This window comes from Apaloderma vittatum, unplaced genomic scaffold (assembly GCF_000703405.1).
Source record: "Apaloderma vittatum isolate BGI_N311 unplaced genomic scaffold, ASM70340v1 scaffold1470, whole genome shotgun sequence".
Taxonomy (NCBI): domain Eukaryota; kingdom Metazoa; phylum Chordata; class Aves; order Trogoniformes; family Trogonidae; genus Apaloderma; species Apaloderma vittatum.
The window spans coordinates 41,150-65,800 of NW_009692685.1; the positions used below are offsets into that span (position 1 = coordinate 41,150).

The 24,651-nt window shown below is 43.0% G+C and overlaps 1 protein-coding gene across 1 annotated transcript in view; it reads left to right on the forward strand.

Annotated features, from left to right (window-relative positions):
* MTCL1 (microtubule crosslinking factor 1) overlaps nucleotides 1-24,651 on the forward strand; it is a 92,444-nt gene that overhangs the window by 29,525 nt on the left and 38,268 nt on the right. The window contains exons 3-6 of the mRNA XM_009878370.1: nucleotides 14,115-14,174; nucleotides 16,249-16,323; nucleotides 20,068-21,393; nucleotides 22,342-22,497. Of these exons, the coding sequence (XP_009876672.1) occupies nucleotides 14,115-14,174; nucleotides 16,249-16,323; nucleotides 20,068-21,393; nucleotides 22,342-22,497 (1,617 nt within the window). The remainder of the gene's footprint in view (nucleotides 1-14,114; nucleotides 14,175-16,248; nucleotides 16,324-20,067; nucleotides 21,394-22,341; nucleotides 22,498-24,651) is intronic.

Sequence of the window (24,651 nt, forward strand, 5' to 3'; positions counted from 1 at the left end):
AGTCTCTTCCATTCTCATGAAATGCCACATGGAAGTTAGAGAACAGAGGAAAGAGAGAAGCTTCTAAAGAGAACAAAAGTAGGGCCGAAGGAGAGCATCTCATTCAGAGGTGCCATCTGAAATCTGACAAGTGTGCTTAAATATTGGGCCTGCCCATAACAGGGCTGCGATGCTGCGGTTCATACTGAAGTGAGGTCAGTGGGATGCCTCGCATGACTAGTAATTAGCCACTCACGTAAATATGTGCAGCACAACTGTGGAGCCTGAATAGCTATGAATACTACAGAGTCACTTTACTCTATAGAAATAAAAATGGTTATTGAATTTTGGTTATAGGTGGCAAGGATTTTTTATTTTTTATATTATTTTTGCCTATTTGGGCAAGTCTTTTATGTTTTCTTTTTAAAGAGAATCCCTGCTGAATGATTTGGAAGGAACTTAGAGCCTACTTACTTCATCTGGCAGTATCTGCAAGTCACCACTGGAATCATAGCAACAAGTGATACAGAGTGGACATAATAATGCGGTACAGGAACCCAGTGGCAGAAAATGAGGTTAAAAAAAAGAAGTATCTTCTTTAAGCACCAGTCAGGATCAATCATTTGCTATTCCTAAAGTGTTTTAATATCTGAAAAGTGGGAGGAGATTTCAGGTAAATATGTGCCTTCTAATCAAATGGGAAATTTGTGCCTCTTAGAATTTAAGTTCCAACAAGCTTCCAATTTACTTTTTGTTATAAGGATCGACTGTTTGGCTAAAAACTGCAATTTTTATGTTGACAGCTAGGGAAATGAATAGGAACAGTCTGAAGAAGATTCATCCAAATGAGTTTTGGTTCCAAGTCATTAAAAATTATTATCTCAATTAGAGTTTTATTTTGCCTAACTCCAGATCTACTTTTACTTCAAGTTTCTTTGTCTCCTTTTGAGGCACAAACAGCTTTCTCCAGTTTTCCCATGTAAATGAAAACACATTAGAAATTCATACTTTAGTTATATGCACAATAAAGAGAACATAACAAAGCCAGATTAGGAAACGAGGTGTCGTTCAGGGCATTTGGGGAAGAGCTTTTCTGGCATTGACACTGGTGAGCCAAGTAGCACGGGGATGTGTGTGTGCATGGGAGAAGGGTAGCACTGTGTGCCTGGCTGTGATACTGTTAGCTGATGGAGAAATAGCCTGGAAAGGTGCGTGCTCGTGTATGTGTCACCATCCCCACAGGTATTTAAAAGACATGTAGACGTGGTGCTTAGAGACATGGTTTAGTGGTGGACTTGGCAGTGTACGGTTAACGGTTGGACTTGATGGTCTTAAAGGTCTTTTCCAACGTAAACAGTTCTATAATTCTATGACTCTATCTGTGAGAGAGCACATGAGCACTTAGGGTGAAAGTTTTAATGAATTCCTTTTTATTTAATTTTTATAACTTCGTGTCCCTTTAGTGAATGTGCAGATATGCAAGTGTTGAACAGTCAGTATGCTTCAAGCCATTTGTGTATGCTGTAAACTTTTAGACAAAAAGAGCTTTTAGACATTAAAAAAATCAGACAATTTTTTTTCCTGCTTTTTTTCTTTTTTTGGGGGGAGATTCATTTTCGAAGAGATACTGTGCATCTCTTGAGGGCTTTGACTCCTTGCTCACCCAATATGTGGGGTATGACCTCATCATGCGCTGTTTGCAGTAACTTGTGCCAAATACACACCACAAGGCTCTCTAAGGAAAGAAAAAGCCTCAGTATACACGTGTGAGGCTCCTTTGGTTGCAAGGACAAGGGCGCTGCATCTCCTGCTTTGCATTTAGAGGGAAAATGCTGCGAAAGATGAGGGAGAGTCAGTGTCTGGAGAGGCGGACCTGGGCTTTGCCACACTTTAGAGATTTATTGGGAGAAAAAGGGGATGCTTCTGTTTATCCAGAACCTGACTCAGAGCTCTCTTTATGACTCCTGGAAGCCTGGGAAGATAAAGCAACAAGGAAAGGAAAAGCAAGGGCTGGAAAAGATGTCTTAGTTGAGACCAGCTGCTAATATCCTGTGGCTCTCTACCTCCCCGTATTTTAGGTGTCAAGACAGCCAGGATCTTAGAAAATAGGTGCCAAAAGGGTCTGGGGACTTAAGGCTTCTAAAAAAAGCAAAAAAACCCCACAAATCAAACCCAAACACAAGCAAACTCCATAAACCCACAACTAGATTTCTAAGAATAGAATGTATATTTTATCAAGATCCTCCATTAAATCCTCAAGATCCTCACATTAAATTTTTGCTGCTAATCAGTAGCTGCATTGGAAGATCAGTCCCATAAACCCTTTTATTCCTTCTTTATCAGTCAGTGGGCAGAGCATGCATGCAGGTAGCGACCTCAGCATGCCTGATTTAGGACCATCAGAAATTCAAATTATATGGTTCTTTTAGCTATTTGTGCCCTTATTTTAAGCACTGACACTGCAGCACCCTTTGTGATAGGGTGGGCCCTCAGCTAAGAAACAGCTTACCTGTGAGGAGCTGCTTTCTCCAGGTGGCTGAGGATGCAGTAAGAAAGAACGAGCAGCAAATTAAGTGCTAGAGAGAAACAGGTTTTGTGTTTTGATTAGAAAAATGAAAAGTGCCTGAATTTCCTCATTGTCATAGTTTCTGTCATCTGAGAAATAATGAAGTGCAAAAATTACAGGTCTCTGGCAGTCCTTCCACTGGACTGTCATTATTCACTGTAATGCATACATATTATTCACAGTCATTAATCTTCTGCACCCCGGCTAGGATAAAGCCTATTTTGCTGCTAGTTGCTGTGTTTCAGGTCAAAAGCTCATCCAATGATGTAGCTCAAACATTTCCATTTTGCTGTTGCCAGGAGAGTAACAGCTTGTTGGGAATCCTTGTCTTTACCAGTGCTAGAGCAAGAATATGCAGCTAGGTGGTTTGAGTTTTTTTCCTTTTTCTTTCCCCTTTTTGTTTTGCTTTGCTAGTCAGAGAAAACAGGTGAAAGTTTATCAAGTTCCCTAACAAATCTGTACTTGCTATTTCTTCGGGCTTTGTAAAATAATCCTACATTTGTATTCTTGCCTGTCAAGACTCGGTATGGTTTCAGGAGGTGACCTGATCATATCCTTTCATCAGGCATCCCTCCTGCCTTACTTTTTAATCACAGTGGAACAACAGTAGTTGTGCGTTACTGATTATTAAATACTTCTCTGCAGCAATCTCTGTCTGCTCTCAGTCTCCTACAAACTTCCTTTTTAGAGAGGACAATGAGAGCCTTACACTGAAGTTAATGAAAATATGTAAGATTTTTTGAAAGAAAAAAACCCAAACATTAAAAAGTGGAGATTGGTGTGATTTTTGTACTGAATTATATTCCATGGTGGTATTTGGACTTTAGCCATTTGTATATGGTTAAATCTCTGTACTTCATATGCCGATTTATGGTAAAAATGTGCCTACTTTTCTTTTTGGTCAAGAAGTATAATGAGAAGGTACTTCCCCTGAATATTTTCCCAGCCTGGAGTCCCTAGCAGGAGCATACCATTGCTACTTTGCTCTTCCTGAATGCTTTGCAAAGCTTTCTGCATATGAAGATGTTCTCTGGAGTAGGCAAATCAAATACAAAACACATGAAGATGTTCCTGCTCTGATGTACTTCAGCATGAGAAGTATTCAGAGAATAGAAGGACTTTGGAGTTACTGTCTAAAAATGTTTTTTCAGAAGCTAATTCTTGAGTCAGCTTCAGACACCTCTTTTACTTGGCAGCAACATCAACAATCCATGCAAGAGTAAACTCTTCCCTGTATTTTATGTGTCTTCGTACACAGTTACAACTGAGGATACACTGACTGACATCAGCTTTCAAGGACTTTAAAGGTAAACAGTGCTACTTACCTTTCTTGTATTTTATTCTTTATTTGGGATTGGATATGCAGCAGCCCAATCCAGACAGATGGAATGGGATTTTGCCTTTTCAGCAATGAACTCTATATATTCTCAGCAAACTGCACATTTTACAGCAGGTATATAAAAGTACAAAGAAAATGGTGTAATTTGTAGCCTCTTAGAGAAAGCCATCAAATCCAAATGCTGTCAGTCTTCATTTGTTATCATAATAATTACCATAATAAAAATACTGTGTACAGTATGAGTAGGGTTACAAATTCAGTTAGGAAAGAGTAGAAGAGAAGTTTCCCAAGCAGCCTAACGCAGACATGGTCCCTTCCTGCTTGCTGCCTTGGCTCAGGGCTGAGCACAGCTGTGATGACCTTTCTGCACTGCTCTGGTAGGTTCTCCAGTTTCTGGAGGGTACAAGGTTTTTTATGAAGAAGAAGCTCCTGAAAACAACCCTGGCTGCAGTTCACCCCACACAGGGGAGTGGAAATTCAGGGTGTTATTTGGCATTACAGTAATGTTTTTTTAAAAAAGAAAAAATGTATATCTGTATTGCCATTTTAGGCTTCTTGTGCTTGGTTAGGTATTAGCAAGAGATGCAGAGAGGAGGACAAGAGGGTAGGTTCTCAGACATGAGAGATCCTCCCCTGTAAGGAGTACTTAAAGCACAGACAGTTAAAAAGAATGATGAAGGTTGAAAATTAGAGTAAACAAAAATGCAGGAATAATATACAATGAGAGGGAAGCATGTGTCTGAGCAAAGATGTGATAATCTGGTTTTGTAATGTTTCATTCATGTAACGACCTAAAGTAAGAAGAAATGATCCAGGTCCCTTAGTCATATATCCTAAAATCAATATGTTGCTTCAGTAAAGATTTTTGCCTTGAGTCGTTGCTACTTGAGTGGTCTGGAAACTAATCCTTTTTATGGTTTAAGGGAATATAAACAGGTCATCCTCATTCTATTCTGTTTTGGAAAGAGAGGTAGAAAATTGTGCTTCATAGCTAATCTGCATCCAAACAAAGTACAGCAGTTAGGCCCCAAATAGGCTGCGCCTAGAGAGGGATAAATACCAGCAAAGCTGAAGCCGTGGATTCCTCCTTTGGTCAGGTGCAGAGATCTGAGAGTATGAAGACCCTCTCCTGGTTAACCTCATCCCTACGTAAGACCTGGAAATGCACAATATGCCTTTCATTTTGTGCTTTGGTCCTCAGGGTCAGAGCATCCCTCTGTATCCAGAGGCAGGGACCACAAATCCTGGCAAGGAGCCAAGGCAACTCATTTAGGCTTCAAAGCCATGGCAGCACGAGAGAGCGCGGGAAAACGCAGCCCCTGCACGCTTACAGAGTCACCCCAGCTCCCCGCAAGCAACGGGAACAGGTTCCCAGGCAATCACAGCCCAGCCTCAGGAGCACGAAAAATAGTTAAGGATAATCCAAATGCCCACCCAGATCGGATTCTGCTCAGAAATGTACTTCACACTGGAATTGCTGTTAACATCTGTGGCACCTTTATAAATATTTTTATGTGCATTTTTAATTTTAGTGTTTAGAGCACTATGTTCCCACTTGGGCATGCCATACACCTTTCCAGGCACGTCTTTGTGACACTACATCGATCATGTAGAATCATTTATTTGGTATGTACAGAGTTGTACAGGTTGTTGACACATCTTTATAGACTGGTTTTACTAAGGAAATGTGGCTTTTGCAGTTGTACTCTCACCTAACAATTTCTTTCCCTTTCTGGTCATTTCCAGCTGCAGTTAGGCTCATAGGTAGCCTAGCACTTCTCTCCCATTTTTTCCCCCACTCCAGATGTTCCTGGAGTACCAGCAGGCTGGTGTGTTTGCAGGAGCTCTGTACCCTTCTTGTTCCCTATGCCTGCCCTGGTCCAGGCTTCACCATTTCTTAATTATAAGGTCTAAGCTCTGTCTTAAATTTATTCCTATAATTGATGGTCTTGGTCATTGTAGCAGAACTGACTTTATTTGTGCTTTGAACTGTGACTCCTATGGCTTGCTGAATAGGGATGTCTTGTGGGTGACCCATGACCTGTCATTACATGGTTGTGTGCCTTGAATGACATATAGGAAAGTGTGTAGCTAGCCGAGGTTCAACAATGTCACCAGCTACCGAAGTGTGAATTTGCTGTCCTTTTGCTCTATTTTTATAAGCCCATTTTGCAGAGTGCAGTGTCCTTAAAATTGTGAAATAATAGACAGGCAACCAAGGATTACAAAGACTATCTGGGACATGTTCGTGGAGGATCACTGTAGTTGGCCTTTAATCTCTCCGCTTGTCTACAATTTCATTTAATACTTTATAGAAACAGCAATTACTCTAATCCAGGGGAGATTGAATATGCTTGTATTTGTAGTTGTCTGCTCCAGGAAAATTTTTCTTTCCATCCCCAATGTGAAAAACAATCCCGTGGCTGTTGATCTATTAGTGCAGAAAGCACAGATGTTGCACAGCTCTGAATATCTTTCTCTGCAAAAAGACTTCCAAAAATATTCTTTTCTGTTTTTCTAGATTCTGTGAGTTTGGTCTTTACAGCTGCACCTTGAACACTACAGAGATTACAGAACTGTGTGTTTTCTCCCTCTCCCAGCGCTGTAAATTGCTGCAGTGACCTCCTGACCTAGTACAAGCTTGGGTCTTCACTCAGCTCCCGTCCTCTCCTTTACCAGAACTGTTCAAATCATGTCTAACTCTGCTTCATTCCATCACTGTCAAACTCTCCAGTTTGTTTCTCCAGCGTGCTGAAGGCTGTCCTGATACTGGGACCACCAGCTATGTAGCATTGCTTTCTAAATGTTCCTGGTGGCAGAGAATGAGCAGGTGCTGGCTCTGCAACTGGAGAGCATATACTGCCTTCTTAGTCTTCTGTAAAAAAAAAAAAAATCAACAAAAAACCCAAACCACATTTATGCCTGTATAGATTGCCCATGCTTCAGGAAATGCCAGGCTGGGTGTGTATTGATCAGCGCTAAATGCTCTCATGTTGTCTTCCTTTGGGAATGTAAACTCCCAAGTCTCCTCTCGGAGCACTACCTAGCCTGCAGTCCAATTTCATAAAGCCAGCCCCAGCTCACTGCTCACCAGCAGCTCGCAGCTGAAGGGTCTGTGACGTGGCAGGAGCACATTTGCTGCAGTCCCTCGGGAAAAAAACTGGGTTCTGAAACATTTCTTCCAGAGAGAAGAGAAGTTCACCTCTATTTCCAAGCCAGTCTGTGTTTGGCACCGGGCAATGTGGGTGATGCTGAGCAGTAGATGACAGAGCAGGTGTGTCAGGGGTTGTCCCAAGAGTTTGCCTTCTCTAGCAGTCATCTAGCGTGCCCAGGCTGCTGCAGTAAGGGTCGTCACAAGGGGAAAAAAAGGCTTAAAAATGTCATAGAAGTTGTTTCATCTTTTCTGGGAGTTTTGCAACCCCTGTTTTGTCCAAAGAGGCAGAGAAGAGAGCCCCAGCCGGCACCGCTGGCCGTGGGGCTGGGTGCCCACCTGCCTGGTGAGGGACACCATTTCTATCACGGCGTGCTGGAGCTTGACTTGCGCTGTGGGCACTGGGCACGCGTCATCACGTAGGGTTTTTATGGACGAGGATGAGGACTATTCCCATAGGCAAGCTGTTTCTCAAGAGAGCTCTGTTTCTGTGTGTATATAGTGCCCGGCACATTTTTCACAGGCTGTCTGCTACAATACAGCACTAACGAGGTAATTATAGGGCTCAGGCGGTGTCAGCGCAGCACATACCGCTTGGATTAGGCCAAGCTTGAACAAGCTCATTCCAAAAAGAAGTACAAGCTGGCGTGGCTGGCAGCCCATCTGCAGGGACCGGCACCAGGCTGGTGCTGGGTGACTGCAGCTCAGCTGGTGTAGGGCGGTTTGGGATGATGCTCCTGCCTCCTGCTCTGGCAGGGAGGGGAGGGCGGGTGGTCCCAGCTAGCACGTGTTACTGTGGACATTGCCGGTGTGATATGGTGAGAGATGGAGGAGTAGGGACCTGGCAGCAACTCCCTGCTGCCAGCCCGTGCTGCCAGCCAGGATTGCGAGGGATGTGGTTTCCTCCTGTGACTCAGGGGCTGGAAGTGAGGTGGTACCACAGCAGAGGGTTGACAAATGTGCCCATGATGTGAGGGTCAAGGGATGGGCACAGCATGGAGAACTCACATTTAAAAGCAAACGGAGGGGTGACAAGGCTTGGAGGGACACGTATACTCCTGGCACATCAGTGTCACAGCACTGACATAGCAGGAGGAAGAAAAGCAGCATTGTCTGCAGCAATCTGCCTGGCTTCTTTCATGTTTTCCTCACCTGAAGTAAGGCCAAAAAAAGAGGAAATTCTGGTCTCAGTGTGTTATAATTTTCTTTATATATTGTGATTCATGTGATGGGTATATTATGTCTTAAGAAAATGGGACAGACAGGGACTTTTAAAATGCATTTTAATGGATTTAAAAGTTATTAAGAAAACCGTTTGGCCGGAAGCACTAAGACAGTGATACCTGTTAGAGTTTAGGATCTCAAGCTGTCTGTTGTAGGATTTCATGTATTATATTAATAGCAATGATTACATCACTGGGCTATAATATTTTACCAATGATAACTATAATAATTAAGCAATTATCATATTAATAAGAATTACTATATTGGTTTCAGGTCCCTTTGTCAGCGTCCACTGACCAAATATTAAATGAAATAGTGTGTGGTGAGCTGAATGCTGAGCTGGCCCAGCTATCTATCTACCATCTGCTTGAGAGCTGCCGTCTCACCTTCCAGGGCTTCAGACAGCAGGTGCAACACTGCTGCTTCCCTCCCCTCAGCACACTCCCAGACCTGTCACACCGAATTATTTGTAAACACCAAGCCAGCTAATATCACAACAGTATCAGCTCACATGTGAAGGGCACAGGGAAGCCGTGAGAGACAGCTGGTGCCGTGTGTTAGTAGTAAGAGGCAAAAGAAAGAGGCTCCTCCAAAGCCTCTATTCATAGGCTTAGCACAATAGAGTAATGCAGCGTTAGGGAAATTTAAGCTGCTGCTGAAAGCTAGTGTGCTTTGCTGCATTTTTACTCAAGGGATGGCTTTTATCCTGAGCTGTAATGCTTATGATATTTCAGACATGGCTTGCTTTGCTAGGTCATGTGAATGATGAATATCATGGTATTTAGAGGTTTCTAGTAAATGAAACACACATGGGAATGAATACAGATACAGATCACTTGCGTCAAACCCAGCTTTATCAGGGCTTGGTGAGATATCTTTTTCAAGGCCCTACAGCAATTGAAAAGCAGTTAGACTTCCATTGTATTTTCCAGTTGCACTAACTGTCCTGTAGATAGGTACGAGACTCCACATGGAAAAAACTGCCTCTGTACTTTCACTGGATAGCTGTTGTAACACAGAAGAATGGGATGGCAACAAAGCAAAACTTTAGTTGTGTACTTGGAACTTCGAGGCACTTGCTTCAGACCCTAAGAAAGAATGGAAAGCCATCCTGTCCTACCATTAAAGAAAAGGATGTCACTATAGAAATGGGAAATGGTTCCTTTTCACGAAGACGGCAGGTAACAGTACGAGGAGGGAGATTTCAGAAAGCTGCAATGTAATAGCTGAAAGCTGCCACTCCTGAAAAAACAGGTCCTGGTCATGTTCTTTTAGTGCTGCATTTGTTAGAAGAGTTTATTCATCAGTGGTTTGAGAGTGACAGAGCTCTGCACGAAGGGTTTTTTCTTTACCTACCAGACTGGGCAAGTGTGGCTAGTTCTGAAGTAGTGAGATGAAGGGGAATCATGCATCCCCTCAGTGTTAGGGCTTGGCACGTCCAAAGCCACAAAAAATTGTGAGGGAAACTACCTGCAGTGGCCAGCAGAGCAGGGTTTGTGTGGAGAGGGGTTGCCAGAGAAGGAGGGCAGAGATCCTCTCCTAATTTTTTCATCTTCTACCATAATCTTGCTATGCGGTCCTGCACAGTGCATGGAAACCGCTTGCAGTGAGGCGTTCCTGAGCAGTGATTAGTGAAGCAGTTAACAAACACTGGTTTACATCACTTGGGGGTAGATTCACCTTCTGACCATCTGTTACAAGTGCATCTGGTTTTCTTCCGATTCACATTCATGCCAAGCAGAATGATCTTCATTTAAATCACCGGTGGTTCTTGGAGAGTAACTGCTACGAAAGAGTTGGTCCATTGGCAAGATCTCCCAATGAGTCATATACTGTGCGGCAGAGGTTATGTCTCTCTGGATGTTTTGTTCATTCTTGAACATGAGGGGCTCAACAGCTAGCAAGAAGTTAGTGCCAGTGCAACTGGCAGAAATGCAACGCAAATAGCAATGTGCAACTGTTAGCCTTGCCAGTGCTGGTAACCTGAAAGCAGCCTGCTTCAACTACTGCTGCATTTAAAGCAAGTGGATTTGGTCACTTTTGCATATCTTCTTCTTTTAAAAGTACTGTCAGATCTCTCATAGGCAATATTTTCTAATGAATGCAAATGAAAATCGTGATTATCCATTTCAAAGCAAAAGGTAGCAAGCCATCATTGCGCACAGAACGTTATTTATACAGCTCATAAGCCCCAGTGATGCTTGTGCATAATTCGTCACACATCACAGTGATAGAAATTGCCCTCAGGGCTGGACTTTGCAAGCCAGCCTCTCTGTTTTTAAGTTGCAGACGTTGTCACTTCAATGGCTGACTGCTTGATTTTGCAGGTTCGGTTTGATGTGCATATGATAGCAAGCCCACGCTTGCCTGCAGATGCCAGACTGCACCCAAAATTACTTGCTCCTCTTAATAGCAGTGAACAAAGTGACAGGCTGGCAGCTCCTAGGGGCTCTTGATTCTCTCCTTTTATTTTCCAAGTCCTTCTCTACAGCCCCTGTTCGCAACTCTGTTGTCATCCTGCTCAGCAGTTGCCTCAGTACGAAAACTTGGGGCAAATCATGTGTTTACATGTATGATTGCTCTTAACTTAATTTCCATGTCTTGCTCAAACTCTAATTCCAGTGCTTGCTGTTCCCCACGTGTGTAGTCTCACTCTCACTGCTCGGTTTGCAGGACTCTTCTTAGGCCTCTAAAAATGGAATTCACTGAAAGACAGAAATTATCTCTTCCTGTCCATTCTACGGTCCTAGGGCAGGTGAAAATAATTGTGTTTCTTCCTGCTGTTAATACTGTAATCTCTTCATCCAATAATATTTGAAGAAGTTTATCTTTTAAAACACTAGTTAATTTGTTACCCCCATATATTAACTGTCCTTGTTAGCCAAGAGGTGTGGCAACAATCAAACTGCAGTGGAACTGTGAAGGTAGAAAATGTCCAGTGAATACCCTCTTTCCTAAGAGACTGTGTTAACCGAAGGACTAATAAATCTTGTTTAGCCATCACAGGAAGACTTTTTGGTAGACAGCCAACCCTGGCTGGTCTCCTGAGTATAAAAAGTAGTATAGAAATCTTCCTTCCAACATTAATTCATATCAGCTTCTGATGCCAATCTCCTGTACCTCAAAGAGAAATTTTCCTTTATTGGACCATTCTACATTTTAAATCATTTCAGCTTGTGACATATTCTTCCTACTTCTTGCAGTAGCCCCCTCTGCCCTTAGTCCAGCTGAACTATCAGCTTTATTGGTCGGTGTTTCACACACATGTGCAGCCTCATCCCACAGTGGTGAAATGGGGATCTTTCCTTGCTGTCACATAGGACTTAGGGGGGGTTGGCCAGTCAGTCCCTGGTTGCCATGCTGGTGTTTCTAGTCCTCCACTGGCACGTGGGAGGGAAGTCTCCCCCTGTAATCCACTGATAGCCCCCAGAGGTAAATATCCCATTCTTTTTTCTTATACCAAGGACAGACTCAGCCTGAGGTTGAGTCTCGGCCTTATGGAAATACAAAGCAATTTTCCAGCCGAGCACGGATCAGAAGGTTGTTATTACACAAATCCAGACAGGACAGTGTGAAAATGCTTAAAGCGAGGCCCCATCTAGGGCAGTATGGTACAGACTTGTTAGTCTGGGTGTGTGAAATTCATTTTTTCGGTGCAGAATGGAGTTTACAGCTTCCAAAGCCAGAACACCACCTGCTTGTTTCTCAGCCTGTGATATGTATCTTGTATGTAAATCTTAATTCCCTTCCCCTTATTTTCCAAGTATTATCCTGTAAAACAGAGCAAAGGCTTTATTACTTTCTCTTGCACACAGTGTTTATATCCGCTATGTCTTAAGTGTAACCTTCTCCTTATAGGTAGGAGCAAGAGTTTTTTAGGATTTGATGCAAGGTTTTGCATTTCTGGTGTGACTGGCACTTGTTTGCTACAATTGTTTATTGAAACCTCTGCAGAAATTGGTAGACTCATCCCTGACTCTAAGGGCTTATGAGTTAAATGCAGTAACCAGACAACGTCCTCTTACTCAAGCTACTCTTGCTTGAGGTCAGACAGAAGATCAGAGTGTGAAGTCAGGGGTATGCCCCGTATCTCTTCACCCATATTGACCTATCTTGCACCCTGTGGCGTGATGCTGCTGACTGGTAACTGCTTTCAGTTGCATATCTGCTTCCAGAATATCACCACATTTCAAGAAAAAAAAAAAGAGAACGGTAACTGTTTATCCTGGCTAAGCTTGTGTAACAGGTTTTCATATGATGTTTTTAGCATTTAAAGTATTTTTTTTCATTGAACTGTTTCAGTATCCAGAAAAAAACATTTCTCTTACTCAGCTTCATTAGTTATAGGAAATCACTGGATTAAAGTAGAGAGCAGATTAGCAAAAATAAACTGTAGTATGTCTTGGGCATATGGTGCTGTGTATGAATGGGTTTTAACTACTTAACTGTGTATAACAAAGAGCAGAAGGAGAGATTTGTCTTAGTGTGCAATAATTATAATTTACAGTAGCTGCATAGCTCAACAGTCAGAAACCGCAAAGCCACGGAAAGCTTTCAGTTAGGATTTGCAAGGGGTGTGTGTTCCTGTCCCCGAGCTCACATCATGTTTTCTGCCAGCTGATGGCCGGGCACGAGACTGGACTTAGCTAATTAACAGGATGCCTCTCCCTCCGTTCCCTTCCTCTTGGCTGGGGTCATGTTTTGCGGCGCTGGGTTACTGTGAGTTATGGAGACCAGGATTTAGCCCCTCGGAAGCAGGAGCCTCTGCTAGTCGGGGCACGCTGCTCCAACGCGTGCATCAGAGGGGAGGCACGCTGTGGGCACGGGCTTCGCCTCACCTGGAAGTTGTCCACCACAGATCAAATAAAATCTGAAGCAGTAGATGAAAGAGGCCACAGTGCCCGGGTGGTTGCTGGGGAGTATTGGCCTTCAGGCTCTGGGCACAGACCAAGCAACACGTTCAGCTTTGAATTCAAATGTCTCCGCAGTTTAGTTTCCCACTTTTTTTTCCCTAATATCTATCGTTCCCCTCTGCTACTTCCAACCTGCAAAAGTCAAATTTATGCCTTTTCCAAATAGACCCAGCTCATACCAGTTTGAACTTGGTGCTGAGACACAAGTTGGTGCAAATGCTGGTACTGTCCTGACCGTGCCCCACCTCCCACTTCTCAGGAAAACTGTGCTTTTCCATTTGGGTCCTGAGAGGTTTCTGAAAACCGAACAGTCATGATGACATCATTTCCATGTCTTAGGAAGCCTGCTTATAAAGAGATGTAAAGATTTGCAAGGAAAATCAAAGTTAGTTTAGGAGGTAAATTCAGAAATACTTGGAAAATCACCTTGCCTTTATTTGGGCTTCTCGGTACGTTTGCTAGCACAGATTAACCAATAATGTTATACAACATAGCTTAAACGTGCGTGTCCTTCCCTTCTTTTTTGGGAGGTTACTTTCCTCTGAGGTTTCTACAGTGTGTTTCACATCCACTGTGAGTAACGTTCTTGGACTTCTGCCTTGGGTTAATCAAACATAAATCATTACCCTATGCAAAAAGAAAGTTTGGCTGAAAAATTGTGATCCAGAGAAGAAAAGAGAGCCGAGTTTTTTTTTTCCTTCTGTGAACTTCTAACTAATTTTATGTCTCTGTTTTCATTGGTAAATTTTGTGCCTTGAAAAATTCACTGACAAGGTCATGATAATTTGGGAGATTTTAATAATTATTATGGAAAATTAAATCCCCAGCTTTTTAGGAGAACATTCTTGCTTTCTCCTAAATTAGTTTTATAGTGGTAAGCCGTGCCAAACTTGCAGGCTTTGTGTTTAGCCTATCAATAACTCAGTGTTACTTCTATTGCAGAGTTCCCTGAAGAGAAGAGGCAGCAGAGAAATGCACAAAGAAAAAAAGGCGTTTACCCAGGTATGGTTTTCATGAATGTGATATTTTGAGGAAGAATTACATGATAAAATCCAAAATTTCTTTTTACGAGTGTTGACAAGGCCACCAGGCACCTTAACTAGAGTGCAATTAGGCCTTAATCTACTGAGACCTGCCAGAGATAATGTAGAAGCAATTTAGGACACAAATGTGATCTCTAAACTGTGCAACTTCTTGAGCTCGTTGTGCTTGTATCCATAGATTCAGGCTGCAGGTTTTCCACAAAAAGAGAAAATCACCTTACCTCATGAAGTAATTGGACTGCAGCTTAGGGACTAACTAAATTTATGCGTAGTGCCAAAGATTTTGTGCTAATGAGCATCTTGGCAGGGAATGCAGTTTGCACACTGCAACGACACCTCGTGAGCTCTCATGTCGCAGCCCAGGGTTTGATCTCTCTGTTGTCAGAGGGGCAGGTACATCAAAATTAAGTTGAAATTGTGCTCCCTCAAGCTGAGATACAACACAGAGCCTAAGCTACCCGCTCAGTCTCCATTTGGACACCAGTTTTACTGAAATTTCGTAGGCTGATCCTTCTCCAGAAGGTGGTCTGCCCATTTTCCTCTGCTTTTTGTGCTTACTGTAAGAGTTAAAACTTTTCCCAGCACCCATATGGTTACTGTTTGTAGCTGGAGAGATGGGGATAGTGTTTCACCTAACTGCTGAAAGGAGCCAAGATTGACATTGTGCCTTCATTAAAGACAGCTCACACCTCCCCTGCTGCCCTCTCAGCAGGCTTAGTGTATGCAGCCAAGACCTACGGGTTGTCTCTAAGTTGACAGAGTATTAAAATCTGTTGATTTGTAGTAATAGCAATAATAGATCTTTTTAACATGTTGCACAGAGTGGGCAGGGTGGGCAGCTGAGTGAGCAGACTGGGGTGGGGGCTTGTGGTGGCCAAGGGCTGCAGCCTGCTTTCCTGGGACACAGCAGATTGAGCCAATATAAGCATGGCTTAATTAGTCCTTAAAATGGGGCACTGGGATTTCTTCCCACAGCCTCCGCTATGGAAAATTATTTAAGTCGTCATTCAGGTCAGAGAATTTATTTTTCTGCAAGCTGGTAAAATACGTGGATGAAATCAATATATGCCCACACACATGCAGATTACAGATGAAGCTACGTGAAGGCACGATTGTGTCCACTGGGGTTTGTGGGTGGCCCTGTCCCTCCTTTCCTCATTCCTGGAAACATGGAGCAGCGCAGAGAGAACAGATTCCTTCTGCTTGCTTCCTCCACTCAAATCCAGGCATTAAGAGCAGCTGTAGTTTGCCTTGGAAAGCCTTAAAAAGAACTTCACAAAATTAACGGGCTGACCATGGGTCAGCTCTGCAATACTCACAACATGGGGAGTGATCCTGGGAACCAACAGGGCAAAAAAACCCTTTACACTTTTCACACACTATGTAACTCCCGCAAGCAAAGCTTTTGGGCTTGAAAATTAAAAGCATTGCAACAACACTGTGCAAGGTGACTGTTCAGTTTTCCTTAGCAATTTTTTAGGGTGAGCAAGACTGGTAAACAGTCTTGTATATTGACATGTCTCAGCCTATAGGTCTATGTCTTAGGTATCTCTCAACTCTAGGGTGTTACCTAGAGCTGTTTCCAAACCTGAGTATCCATTCGGAAGTGTGAGCTGGTTGAGACCACAGCTCACCACAGCAAGTGCCCAACCTGGTCAAACAGCTGCTCGGTCCTGGGACGTGGCCTGAAGAGCCCAGGAGGTTCAAAACACTGCTCTTCAGGAACAGACTACCCTAAATACCTAAAATAAGTTCAGATACCTATTACATGTTTTGTGGGTGAAAAGCAAACACAAACTTAGATTCTTTGCATCTGCATGCCTACAGATAAATATATCATATGGCGAGATCGGTGTTTTTACTTACTGAGAGCTCATCTTGAATATTAGCTGGGAACATCGCAGCCACCACAGGGCACACCGAGTAAATAATACCTGTGAAATCGATTGTCTTGAAGTCATATAAAAGCAGAATTCATAGTAGTGCTTACCCGCCTCCAGCAGTATTGAAGAAAAAAAGTTTTTATTCAGCAGAATTGCAAAATGGAGCTTCTTGGAAAATACCAGGCACCAGGCAAAACACAAAGAAAAGTGGTTCTCCAGCGCAAGGTAGGAGTGCTGGCACTCAGCCAGATGCTTGGGTGCTGGTCATACCGCCCTGTCGTCGGACTTGCAACCCCAAAACCGCTTACCCATCTTCTGCCTGGCAGTTCCCTGGAGCTGGTGGTGGTGGTGGTAGAGGAGATGGCATTGGTCTCTATCTATCTTTGTGTCTTCTTGCCAGAAAAGAAATATCATATCTGGGAATTTTTGATCAGCTCTTCATTGTCATCACTTCATTTACGTTGCATAATTTAGGTTTATTCTTTTCCTTTAATTTCTTTATCCCCACATTCTACATTTGTCTAAATTAGACTGTAGACTCTGTAGGGAGGGATCTGGGTTTTTTCTTTCTGCTTTTTTTTCCATTAACATCCCTCTGAAGTGCCATGCAGAGCTATGATGTTATTGCATGCAAATAATCACTATCGGTAATGTTAATTCCTGTGTATCCTTAATGATCTCTTAAAGTCTGTGACTAGCACCGTGACTGGCAGAACATTTTTGCAACTGTCATTCCTTCTTTTCTTTAAATACAGTCTGCCCTATGTACACCTCTTAGGGAAACATCCACATACTGGATGTGAAATACAGTCAGGCTGTGCCATAGCCCACCTTTCAGGCCCTGGGATCCAAGCCTCTTGTTCCTCCAAAACAGTGGAAAGATTGTATTCTCTCATTATTATTATTATTTTCCCTTTTCATTTGTGATTTAACTAATAACGAATTATTCTTAATTTTGGTGATTTGTCCTCTCCCCGGTTTGCCTTATATGTCAAAACTCTACTTGCCTGTGTGTGTGTGTCACCCTCTTTCTGTTTCTATTTGGTTTCAACTGATCAAGAAATCGCTGATATTTCTGTACACAAAGTTTCAGAGGGACAGGTGCATGAAAGTTGGAGTCCTCCCCTTCTGGCATGCTTAGATCTGGCTGATAAATCTCTCCTGACCATTCTTTTCCTTCGGAAAAAAGCTGTCTGAGGAATGGGATTTTCAGTAGTCGTGTTCCCTGGCAGAGAATCGGGGAAGATCTAGAGCTTTCTCACCTTTCCAGATGGGTCCCTATTTAGTAGGCGAGAATAACATCCATCGGCTCTGTTGTTTTGTGTGAGGCTTGTGTTTAACAAAAAAAAAAAATAAATCTTGTTTGTTTCAGCTCTGCGAAAAACAAAACTTACAAATGTGATGCTTTTTTTTTTTTTGCACAGGCAAAACCTAGCAATACAGTAATGCCATTACAAGAAGTTAATGGTGGTTTTGTCCTGCTATAGTAACACGCTAACTCCGCAGGCGCATTGAGCCGTGCAGTGATGCCGAACAAAAATGCTGGGGCCCTGACCCCAAACCCATCGAAGCCTTTCCTTTTTCTTCAAAAGCTTCAAAGTGCTGAGTGCCTTGTCTAGAGCACAATTCAGCGCTTGAAATGCAGTGGGTGTCAGGCTGGAGCCCCCTTTGGCCCCCAGGGAGGAACTGGTCCCCAGTGCTCCCAGCTTGGGGGGCGTTAGAGGGGTGCAGGTAGTCTGGCCCTTCCCCAGGGGTATCAGTCCAGCTGCCTGCAGCCGGGGAGGCTGGGTGCCTGCAGTCGAAGGCAGGCAAGAAGCACAGGGATTACAAAGAGAGTATAAGGAAATTGTCAGATGCAATTATTTCCAAGCTATTAACAGATAAATAAATAAACTGGAGTAGTCACCCCATCTGTGAGCTCTGATGTGCAGCACTGGTCTGACTGTAACTTTCCTCATAATTTTTGTATTTCCCTAAAAGCAAAACCTACAGCTGTGGGAATAAACTGATTCTCAGTGATAGGAATAACAGAGGTAATGTATCATGCAGCTCTGACTAAAGATGATGCTTTAATCATGCAGCTGTATGCAGCCAGAGCAATCAGAATTCAGAGTGACTCCAGTGGAGGCTGCATGGAGTTTTGCCAGGTTTTAGTCTGATACTTAATTTGCAGTTTTGAGCTATGAAGAGAAAAGCAATTTGCAAATATATGTGTAAAAGGGAGGTGTGTGCATGTGAGGAGACGACAGAGAGTAAAGCAACCCCATCTTCTAGAGAGTCTGCTTTTAATCAGTTATATACACCTCGACTGTATTCATAGAAAACTCACATTTCTGGTGCCAGAAACACGGTGATGACCAAAATTTTAGTTAGTCAACTGATCAGCTGATTGCAGTTTTGTTTGACTCTTGGTATTCACTGAAAACAGAAAATTTGACTATTGTTTACCTCTTTCTATTTTTTTTTACTATTTTGCTTTTTACTGTTTAGTATTTTAAAGTCCGAGCCTCCACTAAGCAGAATCAGTAAGAAGGCTGACTGAGTTCAGAAGTATACAAGCAATTGCTTCTGTGGCTGTTTAGTTATTAATAGCTGAAATTAAGACATAATTAGTATATATCTAAATAGAATGGGGCAAAATTAATCTAGGCAACATAAAAGACACTGTTACCAATGTGCAAGGATGTGTGCTTTAGAAATTAAATCTTTTCCTCAGATTGCTGAGCCATAATTAGTTTTGTAATTTTTTTTTTTTAATAGCCTGTTCTGGGTGAACAATTGAAGTCAGTCGTGTTTTCCTCTGGATTTGGTTGCCATTATTAGGAATTATAACAAAATGGTGCTTGTGAAAGATAACAGTGCTCCAGAGACTGAAATGAAGTTTCCATAGATAATTGCACATATGTCCACATGGCCTAACAACAATGTTGAAATCTGCCGTCTCAAGAGATCATCTTTCAAAGCCTGCCTTCCATTATACTGCTAATGCTGATAAATGTGTCTCTTACGAGGCCAAGAGCCTGTATCTCCATGACAATTCATGAAAGTGATTCATGCAAAGAAATTGTTCATCGGCTTAGAATTTACTTAACCTTGTCTCTTATTTCAGCACAATACACACTGGAGTTTTCATTTGAGTGGAGACGCAGTACTTTAAAATGCCCAACACACACACAAAAAAGTCAAACTCTCATTTAATACCCTGGTGCTTCCTGAAAAATGCAGGTTTTCACATGGCGTGGATTTGGACATAGCCGCGGTTTAATGAATTTTTCTTTCTTTTTCACATGTCTTCATCAATCTCCCTTGTGAACAGTTATCCATACCAGAAACAGTGATCATGATCTGGTCCATCGTAAGAGTAACAGCAGGAGAGACAATAGTGTGCTTCCTATTTGGAAAGCGAGTTAGACACTCTGGCTGTTTCAGAGCATTTCGAGATCAAAAGTCTTCACTTTGCAAGGCAGCCATGCAGCTTAGTACACTGTTGTTGCGCTTTCTAGCTCAGAGAGTCTGAGATTTAGGATTTTGATGAGCAAATTCAGCTAAGCAGTCTTTGTTTCGTGATACTAAAAGGAAGCCAATCTACCATTAAACTTAAACAGAACAGAGTGTGCCAACAAATCATGGAGTCTTTTTATTTCAGTCATTATTTTCCACAAAATTTGCTCAGTATTTGAGAATAAACAAACATTGCACTAGCCGTCTTGCATCACTAAACACTTGCACAGGCATAACTGATTAATTTTTTTCCCCTCTTTAACTCTGATCAAGCTGCTTTGCCAATTTAACCAGGACTAAGCTGTGAAATGTGTCTACTGTGTGGTTTGCGCAGCTCTGTCTGTGTATTGTTTGCATACCTAACAGATACAGCTCGGAGGGTGGGGAGGTGGAGATTTTGGAAAATAAACTACTGATCATGCTTCTGTTGTAATATAATCTTTGGGGGGGGGTGATTATTCTCGGCAGGAGGACAGTGCTGATTTGAAGTGCCAGCTCCAGTTTGCCAAAGAAGAGGCAGCGCTGATGCGTAAGAAGATGGCCAAACTGGGGAGGGAGAAGGATGAACTGGAACAGGAGCTCCAGAAGTACAAGTCCATCTATGGAGATGTTGACAGTCCCCTACCTACTGGGGAGGCAGGGGGCCCGCCCAGCACGAGGGAGGCCGAGCTGAAGCTACGTTTGAAGCTGGTGGAGGAGGAGGCCAACATACTGGGCAGAAAAATAGTGGAATTGGAGGTGGAGAACAGGGGGATTAAAGCTGAGATGGAGGATATGAGGTGCCAGTATGAAAAAGAGTGTCTCAGCAGGGACCATATTTCAAGCATTCCTACCTCGCCCTATGGCGACTCCGTGGAGTCGGCCACGGAGCTGCGCCGGCACCTGCAGTTTGTGGAAGAGGAGGCAGAGCTGCTGAGGCGGTCAATCTCTGAAATCGAGGATCACAACAAGCAGCTGACAAACGAACTGAACAAATTCAAGTTCGAGCCAGGCCAGGAGCCGGGCTGGTTGGATGACACGGCGTCCAGGTGTGGTGGGACCTTGCAAGAAGAGCTGAAGTCAGCCAGGCTGCAAATCAATGAGCTGAGCGGGAAAGTGATGAAGCTCCAGTATGAGAACAGGGTCCTGATGTCCAATGTCCAGCGTTACGATCTTGCGTCTCACCTGGGCCTGCGCACTTCCAGCCCCAGGGACAGCGATGCTGACAGCGATGCTGGGAAGAAGGAGAGTGACAGCGAAGAGGGACGCCCGCCCCAGCCAAAGAGAGAGGGACCCATCGGGGGCGAGAGTGACTCTGAAGAAGTTTATGAGAAGACTTCAGGCTTTGGGAGCGGGAAGCCATCGGAAGTCAGTGACTTGTGCTCTGCTGAGCTCATGAAAATGAAAGAGGACACCGAGTCTTTAATTAACATCAAACGTGAGGCTGAGAGGCTCGAAAGGACTGTGGACCGCCTCATCACTGATACGGACAGCTTAATTTATGATGCGAAGGTGCACGTAACCAGCAGCCCATCCACTGAGCAGGATTTCAGGAGCAGTGAGGAAAGGGGAGAAGATAAGCACGAACCGGAGCTTCTGGACATCGTCAACTCCAGGATGAAAGCTTTCCGGAAGGAGCTGCAAACCTTCCTGGAGAAGGTTGATCACATTGGAGAGGGCCTTAAGGAGCAGATGGAGGACCTCTCCCCTCTTCCCCATCTCACAGAGTCTTCCAGCTTTCTATCCACAATGACATCCATGTCTCGAGACTCTCCCATTGGTAACCTGGGGAAGGAGTTAATCACGGACTTCCAGGTAGGTCAGCCCATTGTTTACCTTCTTTCTGTTTATCGTTTCTCTTTCTTTCTGGCATTGCTACCCTAGAGCTAATTTTCCTCACAGCTGCTTCGTTATGATTTGAGACCTGCGATGTAGTAAAGTGTGTAATGTTAAACAAACACTTTATAGGTTTTTTTTCTTTTATTTGTTTGCATAACTCCTTTGATTCAGAGGCGGTTCCTCGTGGCAAAAAGGCTAATCCATTGGTGCTATAGAGATCTGTCTTCTTTTTGTCTGTAACAGCAGTGTTTCCCCATGAAAGAGGAGATTAATTAAAAAAAATAAATTCTGATTAATGTAAATTAGCAGCCTTGCTAAGAAATGTGAGGAGGTCTTTATTATGCTCTCTCGTAAAAGGGTCAGGCGCGTTCTCAAAAGCCTTGCCAAAAGAACCCAACTGACTGCAGTTTTCTAAGTGATGTGTTTTGAAAAGCCTGCTTACAGCTCACTCCCCTAACCGAGCAGCGAGTGAGAAGCTCTGTAGCCAGCGAAGGACTGCCTTGCCTAAAGCGTTGCCCATGGGCGCATGTCTAAACTGCCACAACTGCCACACTGGATATGGCTTTTCTGCACAGCACAAGTAAGGAAGGAAGAGCCTTGTGTCCCGTATCCTTCATGACTTGTATGCTTGCTGTTGGTTTGACTCATGCATCCTCATTGCATGCGCCTCATAACCAGTGTTTGCATTCTTTTTTCCTCTCTTTCTCTTTTTTGCTTTTCAGATGTTTCAGCCCATCATTTTGCTCATCCTCATTTTGGTTTTGTTCTCTTCACTTTCTTATGCCACTGTATTTAAGTTGGTTTTTCTGTTCACGCTTTTCTTTGTCTTGTAGTTTTTCAGTCGTCTACCTTACCCATTTTTGTTTTCTTTATTCCCTTCTGTCCTTTTGTTTTTTTGTTATAAACCGCCCATGCACCTAACAGTCCAAACTGAGGGATCAGATGGAGTGGCAGCTCAAACGAGATCGTGGAGAGGAGCAAGAGATTCACCACCAGCGAGCCACCACCGACCCACACCGCAGAGCTGATGGAGACATAAAACTCTACAGGCCAGGAGACAAGGGCTGTTTCAGTCTAGAGGTCAGCAAAGCAGCCCGTCTTACTCACTGCCTCCTGCTGCCTTAGCCAGGAGATGAGTAACAGAAGCCAAGGGTTGGGGGAGTAAACTGAACCAAACACAGCAACCCTGTTGTGAAATTTGTGGTTGATCTCTTTTTCCCCTTGCGGTTTCAGAGGAGCAAATTGGTCCTGACTTTGGATCATCACCCTGCTCCCAGTAGCTTTGCTAAGTGGAAAAATATGGCTCGGGGACCCACTACAATGGAGTGTAGTAATGAAAAGTCTCTGAAAGAGGTTGTAATCCCTGACATGAGATCATGCTTCCAGGTTTCACCTTGTTGGATATTATGAATCTGGAGAGCCTACAGATAGAGATTGCTTTGCATTTTGCCTGGCAGTAGTCTGCGCAGGTGAGGGTTTGATGCTGGTATGCATGGTGATTTGCAACAGGGAACACGGCAAGCTGCACCTTCCAAAAAACGTAAACTTAAAGCAGAACTCTCCATTGTTTGGGTTGTTGACTGCTTTTCCATTCGTCAATAACATCAATCAGTTTTTATTTAAATCTTCATCCATGCAGAGGCCATATCCGCCTCAGTAAACATCTCCTTAGCTGCTTTCTCATGAACATAGGTTGTCCAGACACTACAACTGGTCCTGAAGAAAATTTCTAATCTATCTCCACAAAGGTGAGCTTGGAGCGTTGAAAAGCTGGCCACTGGGAAGCCAAATCCATCCTGAAACTGTGGTAGTTAGAGTAGTTTCTAGTGACGGATGCCTTTTAACACGTTTTTAACTTTAAAGACACATGCAGAGGCCTTAGTATATCTGAAAACCCTGATTCAGTCTGGGAAAAGAAAAATGCTGGCTGGGACAGCTGGCTTTGTGAATAAGTGATAACAAGCACTGGAAAGCAGTAGGAATAAAAACTTGAGGGTGGCTGGTAGCCAAGAAGCGCAATGCTGTATTGATTATCAAAGGGATCTTAACACAGGTAATTCTTTCCTGGTTTGTTTTGTTTATTTTACATCATCCTGACTGTGCAGGGTTTTAGTAGTATTAGAATAATTAATTAGAATAATTAATTTGTTCAGCAGCTTCTCTTCCAACTTTTCACTTTTACCAGTGAAAATAAAACTCAGGAAGAATATCTGATAAACCCAGGACACTGTAAGTTTCTTGAAAACTCAAGTCTTTCTTCCTGAGCTGTGAAATTGGCCAAGGAGGTAGAGAAACCTTGCTAGTCAGCATGGATCCTTTTGCAGTTGTATTGGTCAGTAGTAATGGTAGATTAGGTCGGAAAATGACCACAGCAGATGTAACAATATTTCTGTTTAAATTCTGTCATCTTTATTAATTCCCCCTTATCTTAGATCAGCCTTGTTATTATATTAAGCCCTGTATATGTAAACCCTCTGTTAAGATTAGGCATTTGGGTAACTTTGGCACAACATCTTTTTCCTTTCCCAGGATGGGATGATGTGTAAACTGTGTACAGCAAACTGTATTTGAACAGAGGATGGATAGTTTTCTCACCATGGCCTGACAAGGAACAAGCCAGTAATTATAATCAAAGATAGAGAGTAGCCATCTTTGGTCCAGACGTGCTTAAATGATGAGCAAGGCTGAGGCTTAAATGGCCTAACTCAAGAAAATGTTAAAGACTAAGGTGTTTATTTCAGTCAGGTTTCCTTAGGCAACAAAATTATGTTACAGTGCTTTACACTGAAACTTTTCAGTGACAATTTGTTTTTTTCAAACTGAATTTTAAATGAAAATTTTCTCAAACAATGCTGAGCAGCTTCCATTTAGCTGTTTCTCTCACTTTTAAAAATGTGCACCGTGGGAGTCTAATTGTTTGATAAAATACAATAAATGCAGACTGACTTGTGCTTGAAACTACCCTGTAGCCTAACTGTAAACATCTGCCTTTGTTTGGGCTTTGCACTGCAGTTGTTAGCGCAACAGTATTATTAGAATGTATTTGCATATTAAAGAGGTGGGGTTAGAGTCACAGTCCAAGGGAAATTATATCTTGAAATTGCCTTTAGAGCAGGGCTTTTTTTCTTGCTGAAACAAACCATTCAGCTGCTGTTGCAGAAGGTTGGAGCCCGTCAGGGTGGATGTTCAATCCATTATTCATGATTTTAGCAGAGCTGGGCTATGGTGGGAGCG